Genomic DNA, 12,711 nt, shown 5'->3' on the forward strand with positions numbered 1-12,711 from the left:
ATGGTCCTCTTTGCGAAGCTGGTATCTAATAAATGGCATCTTTTTACCGATGAAGATTTAATGGCACATGAAGAAGTCTATCAAGACTTTGAACTTCCAGTCTTCCATGCCAAATTAACAGTTTGCTGTCTAATAAAGTATATAAGGTAGTCGTTTATTGAAGTCGTCTGAAGTTAGTCGTACCTTTTCATATCTCTCTCTTGCCTTCTGCATCTTCTGTCACGAGAAAGCCAAGATAGTTAAAGAACAACATGTCTTGCTCAATTACACTATTTCCTTGGTGCAATATTTTTTTATGTAATAATAAAAAGTAGCTTACGATGGCAAAAGTCATTTCACTACTGAGGAGTGTGTATGGATTTCGGAAAAAAAAGTGAACATTACCTTATAGCCTACCACTGTATTTTGCAGATCATACACCAGATGTAGGTAATTTTGGCAGAAGTCCAATTGCAACAGCTGGAATTGTTGTTCTTCTCATCATATCTATCGTGGGATTACTTGGCAACATTGCTGCAATAATCTTTATTTTGGTCAAACAACCTTTCAGGAAATCGGTTTCTCATTGGTAAAATATTAAAGCAGCTTAGCTGTTAAACTGAACACTGAAATTATTGGAGCAGTATGTCGTTTTTTAACAATAGTGGCAGAGCTTATCCGATTAACAAGAAAAGACAGAAGCAAATAAGTTACTAACTTACTGTATTTCAATCTTTTTTGTATTCAGGCTGACGCTGGATGGTTGAAGATTTAGATTAAGTGGACGGGAAAGCAAAGAAGCCAATCTTGGTTTTCATCCTCAGGCACGTCTAAGTGTCTTGCCAAAGACACAGCCGCATGCTCTTGAGCGGTGTTGGACCGGCGCTCTTTCGAGTGCCGTGCCATGGCTCTCTGTGTACCATGACAATGCGCATCTTCATATTGAATAACGTAGAATACAAATCTTAGAAATTAGTGTTTTAGATGCTTGACAAGGGGCAAACGTGAACAGCTGAAAACGTTCGAAATTTTATTTCTTTTTGCTTTTTTCTTAACAAATGTCTTGGCGCTGCTTGGTTTCGCTTGCGTAGCCTATGTGACATGCATATAATTCTAAATCATAAAAGATGTATGCCATGCACATTTTATGGAAAGAGAAGTGTTTATATATTATCAGTCATGCGTCAATTTAATGTTAATCGACGTATATTTATGCTTTCCAGGTATATTCTTCATATAGCAGTTGCAGGTGTTGTTGTTCTCATTTCTTTACCATTCAGCGTGGTCGAGATATTTGAGAGTAGATGGCCCTTTCCAGAATGGATGTGCGCGGGAAAAATGGCGGTTTTGCACATTCATTACTATGCATTGATTCTTCTTATGATTGTAAGTAGGCTACAAGTTAATAAGAAGAGTTGCATATTGTGCAATCCAATATGTAGTTTGTCTCTGCGTAGCTGAATTTTTATGGAAATTTTCCTGCCACATTTTAGCATAAAACCCACACGAATGATAAGTTTAGATTTGTAAGAATTTCTATGGCAAAACCTTGACTGTTCTATCAAATTACTTTTCCCGCTATACTTTCACCTCCCAGCAATAGCGTAGCGTCTAAGGGGCAAGAGGAGCATACATAGCCTACGTATAGCCTAGGCTATAAGTAGAGGAGGGTGGGGTTAGTTGGAAGGCGGGGTTAGTTGAAATTTTTTTTTTAACTCTTGACAACTTCTTTAAATATTTACTGCCAACATGTGATGTAGTTTATAAAAACACATAATGCATGTTAGTTTCGATTTGTTGAGTCAAGTTATGCCTGTTTGGCTGACAATTTTGTATTTCTTACTTTCGAAGTAAAATTTTTGGCGTATTAAAAGCATCTTATGAGTCGATGTCGTTAAAGATAGGCAGAAGTGTTTTGGTGTGTGTCAGCTGTGGTGTTCTACAACACTAAGAAATAAGCAAATTTTAGTCCAATGCACCATGCTTGAATATTCTAGGAAAATAGTTTGTCATATGCTCGTCGTCGTCGTCGTCGTCGTGTGAGCCTCTGGGGCCGAGGGTCTATCCTTTTACCACCCCAGATTCACGATGTTCCCGGACTACACTGGAAGGCTACTACAGAGCAGCCAGTCTTTGGTTTCGTCATTCATGACTAATGGGGCTAGTTGGAAAATAGTGGGTGGGGTTAGTTGGAAAATGTTTTGATAACGGTATGACTATGTTGTATGATACGAGTATATCGTCGTGGTATGATAATAAGTAGTATAAGCTCCAATGTACTTGTTTTAAGCAGACATACTGGTAAAAATTTTAATTTGAATAACTTGGAAAGTGCTATAGCCTACAGTATACGCATCACAAGTTTTAACAATGCGTTTATTACAAAAAGGTTTTTACGGTGATTAGGTGTAGAATTCATTGCATTTTGATTTTAAAGCAAGTAAACATATTTGCTTACAACCCCATGTAAATGTTTGTTGGTTGAAAAAAGAGTATCCAGTTCATTAGTGGGCAGTAAACTGACGTTTTTCAACTAACCCCAGGCATGGGGTTAGTTGAAAAATCAATTGTATGTTTGTTTATTTTAAATTTTCATTAAAAGCTGAATTGATTCAATGCTTATTTTTGCAGACGCCGATACGTCAACTTATTTTTGGTTGTATGATAAAGGACACCATAGATGATAATATAATTTAAGCCACTTCAAGTTGTCAGGTTATGCACCGATTCAGTGGCGTACGCAGGATTTTCTCAAGGGGGGGGGGGGGCATTGAGAGTAGTGCAGCCAGGAATTTTGAAAGGGGGGGTTTTGACGACCGGCGGGCGAAGCCCGTCGGCGTATTCGCTTAAGAGGACACCCAGTGGCGGGGAGTCTAGGGAGCCTCCCCCAGAAAATTTTGAAAAATTACTTTGAATTTGGTGCATTCTGAGAGGATTTTCAACGAAAATGTGGGTATGAATATTCCTGTAAAATGGTGCTGTCAGGTGGCATAGCAAAAGGATAAGATCATGTTTTCTTCGGCATTTTTCGAAAATAAAGCTGAGTCTCTATGTTTTCTTGTTGTTAATTCCTAGCTGAGATGTTTAAATGTTTGGTATTGGCAAAACTCGCTCTTTTAATGCAGTTTTATTTAAAATTAGACAAGTTTTTTTTAGACTGAAGGCATCATTCCCAAGCATAAAGAGACTGAAAGCATCATTCTCAATATCGTGAAGTCACACGCGTGCCAAAGTGGGGTTGTAACCCCCAACCCCCCCCCCCCCCTGGCTACGCCACTGGCCATTGATATCCCAGACGTCTTCGTAATATCCCAGTATGGTTTTAGTTTAGACTTTATCCATTTCTCTCTCACTAATCACTATAATTGGCTTACAGAACACTATGCTATTTGGCATACCTGGGGTGGGGTAGGTGGATTGGGCCATGTATTTCGTATTGGCTTAGTCTATAAAACAACATTGTTACAGTGATTGCTTTGACAGAGCAATGCAAAACATATAAAATGCCTTAATCTACGTCGTTAACTACTAAACCATTTTTAAGGGGGGGGGCATGGCCCAATGCCTCCCCCCTGCGTACGCCACTGCACCGATTGTTTTAAATTTCACTTCATAAAAAAACTTTCCGACTAGCCCCACTCTCCTCCTATGTCTCGGTAGTCAAAGCAAAGCGTTACTCAGACCTGGTGGTTCATAAGAATGCTGAAATGGGTTAATTTTTTCATCATTTTTCCTTGAGTTATTTTTTGTTCAAAACTGTTTTAATCCCATACAAATAATAGTTGAATCCATGGCAACAAACTTTCCATCCCATAGCCTACAAGGCTATTTTTGCATGAGTAAGTTTTCAAAAAACATTATTTGCAGTGATGTAATCTGAAGTTCAGAAAATCAATTGTTCAATCACGCTGATGTCAGCTTTTTCAAACCATGAAAATCTTACTTCAAAGTTTCGCTAGTTACACCAACACCAAAATATATTCTTTTTCCGTCTGTACTTTTTCATTTTCTCCTTCTTTGCTTGTCGTTAATGTTTCAAGTTGACGATTAAGCGAAGCTCATTTTTCAATTTTTGATGATGATTGTTGTTTGTAAAATGAAATCGCAGTAAAATAAAATGTTTTTAGTTCCCAGGTCCAATTGCCCACTTCAGCAGTCAGCACTTTTGATGATGCTTGGTTGTTTGCCAATATTCTGAAATAGAGACTCGTGCAAAGTTGTTCCTACCAAAATAAATAATATTTTTTTTTACAAATTAGGTTCTGTGTGTGGATAGATATCTCTCCGTTTGTCGTCGCTCTTCAAAAATAACCACAGCTCTAAGTAAAATGACATCTGTTGCCGCAATCACGATCTGCGTGTGGATTGCTGCCATATTACTTGCCGTGCCTACAATGTTGTATTCAGAACTTGTTGGAGCACAACCTCATTGCCAATGCAGGTAAAACGTTTTTTTGTTGATGAAAAAAACTTTTCGCTTATAACATTGTCGATGCACTACAAGTTCTGTTTAGGTATCAAGCATGCTATAACGTCCTCGTTTTGTCGCTTCTATCTTTTTCTTGATATTTGCTTTGCTGGCATATATTTATTTCGTTGTAATGGTCAAAAATAAATACAAACTGAACTGAACAATTGTCTAAGCCAAGAGTTTTCGAAAGGTGGCCGCGTCCCCTTATACAGAAACGATTGTCCCCGTCCGCATACGAAACCATTTTCTTCTTTGTAGTCGTTCGACCATATAATTAGGCCTACTCTAAGTGGTGCAGGTATGGTGGGTAACTGGGTGTACCTGGTGTGAAACGACACTTTAAATAGGCTACTTCAGTAGATACACGAAATTACCACAATTATGAAATGACACATTTAAATCACACCATACCCACGTTTAGCAAAATTTCATTTTCAAGGCGGGGTGTTGTACATAATTATATAAAAAAAACTTTTCAACAGCAAAATGAGACGGGAGGGCTGTTGTGCTACAATCAAACAATCTCTCCTACTTTTCGACGCTTTGTTTCAGATACGCATTTCCCCAGGATGACGAGAGCATCGTAAGGTGGTGCAAATTAGAAGGATTTAATCAGAACTTGGATGATTGCGTGAAGATTTCCAGAGAAACTGCGCTGTCTGCTGGTAAATGCAGGTAAACTCCGAACCTAGACTGAGACTTTCTAGTTTACTTTTATTATTTCAAGCGATTGGTGACATACAGTGGTAACAGTGCATAGTCTTATGTTTTAATCGTGTTACGATCTAACCGACCATGGCTGAGTATTGACAAAATCTCAACCTACATAGTTTTAAATTATTATCGTAGATGGTACGAGTATGAAAAGTTTACAAATAACGGGATGATTCTTTTATAGAAACCCTTCGAGATAATGGGCGATTGTTTCAATAAAATTGTCGTACAAGCAATGTAGCCTGATGAAGCAATGTTATTAAAGCGGTCTCAAAAGTGTGAACAAACTGCTCGTGATGGTAAACATATTGCGTTTCAAACTGTGAATCAACTCTGAAAAGTAGTCAGAAATAATTGTATAACCCCCCAGGTGCACTGGCTAACTCTGACATTTTGTTGCTGCATAGAGCTCCAGTTGATCTTGATTTTGACACAATTCATGGAGGTTTGTTTGATTCATTCGCCAGCGGAGGAAGCGGAAGTGGAAGCGGAAGTGGAGTGTTCAGTGGAGATACATTCACAACTGAAGGCACTGAAAATCCACAGGGAAAAGTAGTCCATGAGGATTGTCATTATTTTGATTTTCCAAGTGGATGGATAGCATTCATTTCCTTCAACTTTGCAACATTGTTGCTTCTTATCATTGTAAGAGTTCATTATTCACGCTCATTTGTAGGTTATCACTTCAGTACATAATAATTTGTGTTTTTACATAGACCTGTATCCATCGCAGATATGCTTTACTCTAAGAGCTCTACAAAGCAGAAAGTTCAAGTTTGCTATTTCTATAGGCGGTTTGTTCTTGTTGGTAGGCCGATCCGGTCTAGAAAAGTAGTTTCAAAGTAGGCTAAAACGTTTTTTGTTGCTTTGACAAAAGTTGAATACTTGACAAAATAAACAACATACAAAGTTGAACCATGAGCATAAGAAGTTGAAACATAGCCCGACCCGATAGCTCAGTTGGTGAGCGCGTGACTTTGTGAACGAAAAAACTTCAAGATAAAGCGGCAGTGGTTCGGCTCTCGGGGTGTGCGCTTGAGCAACGCGTTCTTAGGACTGTTCTCTATTCAGCGGCATCTAATGGATGGAGTAATTCCCAGGCAACAACACTTCAACAATCGGAAACTTCGCTTTGTCAATCTCGGTAACCGGCCCTCCTTCAAAAGCCTTTACAAGTATACGAAACTACCAGGAATAACTTATCGAGGCTTTGTCAGTCCGAAGATGAAGATTCAAAACCAACCAACCCGAGTAACGTAATCAGATTTGACATATTTATGTTCATTTCAACATTTACAGAAAACAAAATGAAACCATCGAAAGCATTCGATGTAAAATTGTTTCAATAGTTTTTGTTTTCTGTAGACGTAAACATGTTTAATTTGATTACGTTACTTGGTTCGTCTGTTGGTTGGTTTTGAATCTTTACCTTCAGACTGACAAAGCCTTGATAGGTTATTCCTGGTAGTTTCGCATATTTGCAGTCGTAGAGGCTCTTAAAGCAGGGCCGGTTACCGAGATAGGCAGAGTGAAGTGTCCGATTGTTGAAGTGCTGTTGCCGGAAAATTATTCCATTCACTAGGTGCCGCTGAATGGAGAGCAGTCCTGAAATGCGTTGTTCAAGCGCACACACCGAGAGTCGAACCAGCGCCGCGTGATCTTGAGCCTTGATCCGCGTGATCTACAAATAAAAACGTGATCTGGGGCCTTGAGAACTTGCGCCGCGTGATCTTGAGCCGGGCGCGTAACCACTGAGCTAACGGGGCGGACATGTCTATGGTTCAACATACCAAACATCATAGAACAAACTTGAGCAGTGATGTAGCTATTGCAATTGAAATGGCTATTGTTTTAAATGTCCTCAGTGCGTTTTACAAAGCGGTCTTATTTCGAGCTACAATATAATACGCTGGTCCAATACTTCCCAGCCGGAAACACGTTTATTACACTGATTCAACGTCTGCAGTCGTTAAACCAATGTTAAAAGCGAATAATTTGTCCGCTGGGTTGCATCTACCACCCACTTTGGCTAAAAATATTTACTTTTTAGATCGTCTTTAAACGTGATTGCTTTTGAGGCCAGCAATTGACCACAATCGGACGACAGCGAATGTGCTGTCACTTCAAGCAATGATAGGAACAGAAACTTGAACAATTTTTTACTTTGTGATTACCAAAACAAGATGGTGGAAGCTGGCGTTATTATAAGTTTTTATGACACTTCTATGAAAGCAACAATGCTATGCGAAATATCACTTTTGTTGTTGCTAAAACCTAAATAAAATTCAACTTTCTAACTGTGCAAGCACATTTCTCAAATTTCACACATGAAATGATATGATGCAGATGGTGGTTGTATTTTATGGGCTAATACTAAGCCATGTTTGCAATCCTCCAACTGAGGACGAAAATTCCCCATCAAGCAACTCAAGGAAAGAAAGCAAGCAAATGACAAAAGTGTGCGCTGCTCTTGCTGTCACTTTCATAGTGTGTTGGCTCCCTCTCAATGCAGTGCACATTGCAAAGATACAAGGAATTCAACAGGTATTTGTTCGTAGGCTATATGTTGTGATTTAACCTCGGGACTAACCAAGAGAAAATTTTAGCCTACAACAAAAAAATCTATCTGCTGCATGGAAAGCTAAAAGCGAAACCAAAAATGTATATCAGAGTGAAAAACAAGCTAATATTTTCCAAGACGCATTTTTTATTCAAATGGTCATCATCATGATGTTCCTTCCTCTCGTCGAGGGCTGGAGGCAATGAAGCACCAAGTTTCTCTGTAGCAGTGGCGTAGCTAGGGAGGGCGGACTGCCCCGGGCGGCACGTCTGGGGGCGGCACTTTCAGACTACGTTTTTTTATTTTGATTATAACCTGATAAAAAAACGCATTTCATTTTCACATGCTTTTTCTTGAAGAGGCGGCAAAATCTGAATCCGCCCCGGGCGGCACATTCCCTAGCCACGCCACTGCTCTGTAGTGAGATTTTTTTTGCAGTTTTGTAATCAAGTCCTGACCAGTCTTTAATATTATTAGTCCAAAAGTCCAAATTCTTGGTGGTCTGCCCCTATTTCGTTTTCCAGTCATTTTCCTTCTAGTAGTTGTCTTTAAATAGAATTATTGCAAATCATATGGCCAAAATACTTTATTTTAAACTGATGTAAATATTCAGGAAGTACAGGAAAACATTTTTTCAAAACAAAAGCTTCTTGAAGAAAGAGGTTGTGAATAAACTATGCTATTTGGAATGATTGCTGAAATTGGTTTTAGAAAAACAAGACGTCAAAAAGGCGCACGTTCTGCGTGCAAAAGTATTGCCCAGTCGTATACTGTAGTATAAAAGGTAAAGGTGGACCCATACTTGATTCAAGTGTTGGGTATGAATAGATAAGGTTCTCACTGTACTAAGCCTTCGCACTGAGGAGAGTAGGGTGGCCAGTTCCTTTCTCTCGGCCGCCTTTCCTGCAGCAATTATGCCCACCCAATTTATTACACCCTATAGATAGAGGTGAGCCGTGTTTTCAACAACCAGCTGAAGCCGGGAGTCGAACCAGGATTGCATAATTGGTAAGTCAATACCTTATCCGTTGCGCCATCCCACTGTAGTATAGAGAAGGAGAAATGCCTGTCTGCATTTATAAGTTCAAAATTATTGTTTAATATTTACGTCGTCAAAACGCATTGCTGTTGCAGCTCCAAAAATTGTTTAATGATATATCTTTTGCGAATGTGTAAGCATAGCATTAATCCTGAATAATATATGACATTAATTGCCTCTTTAATGTAGGCTATGCTGTCAGAAAAAGTTAACGAAGTCTTTTGTGATCAAACGACCAAAATGGCCATCCATGCATGCAGTCACATTGTATTATATTGCTGATATAATTGTATATTATTATTGTGTATAATTATTATTAATATTGTATATTATGTTTGTATCATTTGACGTTATAGGAAAATGGCTGCGCTGTTCTCACTGCGGTTGTTGCATGGATAGCTATTGCTAATGCAGCACTGAATCCAATCATATACGGTAGCATGACAATAGCATATTCATTAAGACAGAGGTAAGCGTTTTTTCTTAAAATATGTCGGCCCATTTGTAATCAATGCTTAACAACAGTTAAGAAAGAATAATTTATTAGGCTTACGTTTTGGTCTTTTTTATTGTTTTTGATGAAAAAATAACTCAAAACTTGGATATTTGGAAATGCTTTTGTAACAGTCAGAATTTTCAAGCCTTACTGAACAACAACAAAATAGAGATCAATATAAACCTTTTTCGCCATTTTGACAAATTCCCGGTGGTTGAAGATTTAGATTAAGTGGATCGAAACATTAGCCTACATTATTATTAGAGCCTACCCTATTTTTCACGCTTTGTCCTCTACATAGCCTAGTTTATAGTGAGAGCACTGGCTCGACACTCCAAGGGCACCGGTCCTACACCGCTTAAGAGCATGCAGCTGTGTCTTTGGCAATACACTTAAAAGCATGTCTGATGGTGGACACCATGTTTGGCTTTCTTGCCTTCGCGTCCCTGGTTACGACATGCTTGTACAGTAGGTCATACATAATATTAGACTTCCACTATTATTGCACCATTACTTTGCTTCGAGATAGAGGTGACTACATTGTAGGCTACTTTGAAAACAACTTGATTAAGTTTGGAGTTGTATATATAGATGATTAAGTTTCATTATTGAATAGGAATGGAAATAACGAACCATCAACGTTGAAAGGAGTACCTCTTGCTTCGAAGAAAGCCTGATTTCCGATGAAGAGAATCCAATATCAGCAGAATGCAATTCTGGGTTACAAACAGTGTATAGGAAGTAGGCTACATGAAGTTTTTAAAAGTGCACTTTTGTGATATTTGTTCAATTTGGTTTTCAACGTAACTAGGATAGCAACAACGTTGTACAATAAACAGACGGTTGACTACAAAATAACAACACTCCCAGACAGCAAAATCCATCATTTCTACATTGATTCAACGTCTGCAGACGCATGTCCTTGTTGAATTAATATAAAAATGATGGATTTTGCTGTCTGGAACGATTGCCACTGCAGTATAATAAAATCAACAACATAGAACAACGATGATAAGAAAAATAAACGTTCTGTGTACAAATACAGTATTCACGTGATTAGCCTAGCAAAGAAAATAGAGTAAATTTTAACTTTTCTGGCGCAACATGTAACGCACGATGAAAATTTAATAACCAACCTGTTTGGCGTTCATTGTGGAGATGGCTTTCATTGGATTTTGCGGCGTTGTAGCGACAGACGTCATGTGTCGTACTGCTCAGACAATCCGTCCTTAACGTTCCACGAATCGTGGTTTTGTCAGCTTTTGACCAAAGCGATCAACCATGTATGCCGTCATATTCATTGTATTATATTTCATGCGCATTGTAATGATTGTATCGAAGTTATTACTCTCTAAAGTTAAACCGCTGACGGCCTGTTTCAGCTAAAAGGAGGATCATCAGAAGGTGTTGATCGATGATATACGATGATCCTCCTTTTAGGTGAAACAGGCTGTCAAGGGTTTAGAGAGTAATAATTAGATTTGATTTAAATCGCTCTGCTTGGCTTTTTGCTTGGCATTGAGCACTTTTTTAGTATTAATAGTTTTCATTGTTGCAATGATTGTTGTATTGTTGATTGTTTTCATTGTTGTCATCATCATTATGCTCCTTCCTCGTATATTGAGGGTTGGATCATGGTTGGATACAATGCGCCATTGTTCTCAACCGTTCGTACTACATTTTAATAACTTAATTTTGTCCATTTAGTGATGTTTGATGTCCAAATCATTCTTCGTCTGCCTTTGTTTCTTTTACCGTTTATCTTCCCTTCCCTTCTATTAATGATCTTTGTAACGAGTTTTGCATTATTGTGTGTCCGAAATACTTCAAACTTCTTCTTTTGACTATTTGTAAGAGAATTTTGCTTGAATTAAATTTGGATAATACTTCATCGTTAGTGATCTTTTGTTTCCATGAAATTTTTAACCTTTGCCTGTATGACCAGAGCTCGAAGGCATCGATCCGTTTTTACATTTTTTGTGACACTGTCCAAGTTTCAGAGTTGTATAAAAGAGTTGAGCAGACATAGCATTTTAATATCCTTTGATGAATTGATAAATTTAAACTTTGATAGATTAAAACATTTTTCATTTTTCCAAATATAGTTCTTGCAATTTCTATCCGTCTTAGAATTTCATGTTCACACCTCCCATCTTCAGTTATTAAATGTCCAAGATAAGAAAAAGATTTTATTTTTTGTATATTTTTATTGTCAATTATAATTTGGAGTATACTGGAGTATCTGGTGATTTTGAGATTATCATTGATTTAGTCTTTTTAGAGTTAATTTTCATATTAAACTCTTTGCCAATTGACTTGACATTGTCCAATATTTCTTGAAAATCTTCTTGTGATTCAGCCAACAGAACAGTATCATCAGCATAGCGTAAATTTGCCATGTTCATTGTTGTAATGATTGTACCTGTATTGTATATATATACTGTATTAGCTCTGCTAGCTGCATTGAGCACTTTGTTTGCAATTGCAACAGTTTATTCTTGGAATATTGTATATATTATTATTGTGTATTATTATAATATTATATATTTGTACTGAACATTCCACTATTCAAGGTTTTGGCAGCTTTTCATGTTCACTCGAGTACAGACCTTCAGCTTTGTGTCAGACCGTTTGTTCAGGCGGATCCAGTAAGTTGCTTCAGGAGAGAGGGAACGCGATTTCACAAAACACAATGATGTGTAGGTCTACATTTAATCTGACCTTGCAAATACACCATAAATTAAGTTACTTTTCTGCGTTTTTGGTAAGTTATTCCCTCCCTGGATTCACCACTGCGTTGGTATTGGTTGTGTGTAGTAGCATGATAGCATAAATCCTTCAAAAATTGATTTAGTTTGCTTGCTTCGTAATACAGTGTGTACATACTTACATGTACGTATTCCTTGTAGGCTAAAGCTTTGGTCCACTAAGCCAGGGGTTCGCAAATAGTGGGTCCATACCATCCACAATGGGTCGCAAAACGGTTAAAACGTACTATAAATACAGTATAACTTGTGTAGCAAAAATAAATACAATCATATACTCTTTGATATGCTGAGTTTCGTACAATTTTGTACAAGAAAATTTATAATTTTGATTGTAGTACAGTAGTCCCTGCTTATTAAGCCCACGGGTATAAAGCCTAGAAGACACCTTGAGCCAGGACATGAAAACTCTCTCAGCTTATCTCCCGGTGTGGGTTTTATAAGCGGGGACGACCATATTGAAATTGATATTAAATTGCAAAGTATTTTGCCAAAATTATATGTTTCTGAAACGTTTGGGTCGCAAAGATTTCGAACGATTGTTTTTTGGGTCGCGACAACAAGTATTTGCAGACCCCTGCACTAAGCCACTAAGGTGGTATCATGAAGCACTGCTTTTCGTCTTAACGAATCTATACTGTAAGAGTACAGACCAAGCCGCAACGCGTCTACTCTATTGTCAATCCA

General features: G+C 38.1%; 1 protein-coding gene across 1 annotated transcript; it reads left to right on the forward strand.

Moving 5' to 3' along the window:
* Positions 1-9,995, forward strand: LOC145784723 (C3a anaphylatoxin chemotactic receptor-like). Its single transcript, XM_082596578.1, has 8 exons — positions 1-146; positions 1,203-1,365; positions 4,239-4,420; positions 5,003-5,125; positions 5,572-5,809; positions 7,511-7,708; positions 9,120-9,232; positions 9,876-9,995. The coding sequence occupies exons 1-8, from the start codon at positions 1-3 to the stop codon at positions 9,934-9,936; spliced, it is 1,224 nt and encodes a 407-aa protein (XP_082452704.1). The 3' UTR covers positions 9,937-9,995.
* The last annotated feature ends 2,716 nt before the right edge of the window (positions 9,996-12,711 follow it).

This window comes from Aplidium turbinatum, chromosome 15 (genome assembly GCF_918807975.1).
Source record: "Aplidium turbinatum chromosome 15, kaAplTurb1.1, whole genome shotgun sequence".
NCBI classification, from domain to species: domain Eukaryota; kingdom Metazoa; phylum Chordata; class Ascidiacea; order Aplousobranchia; family Polyclinidae; genus Aplidium; species Aplidium turbinatum.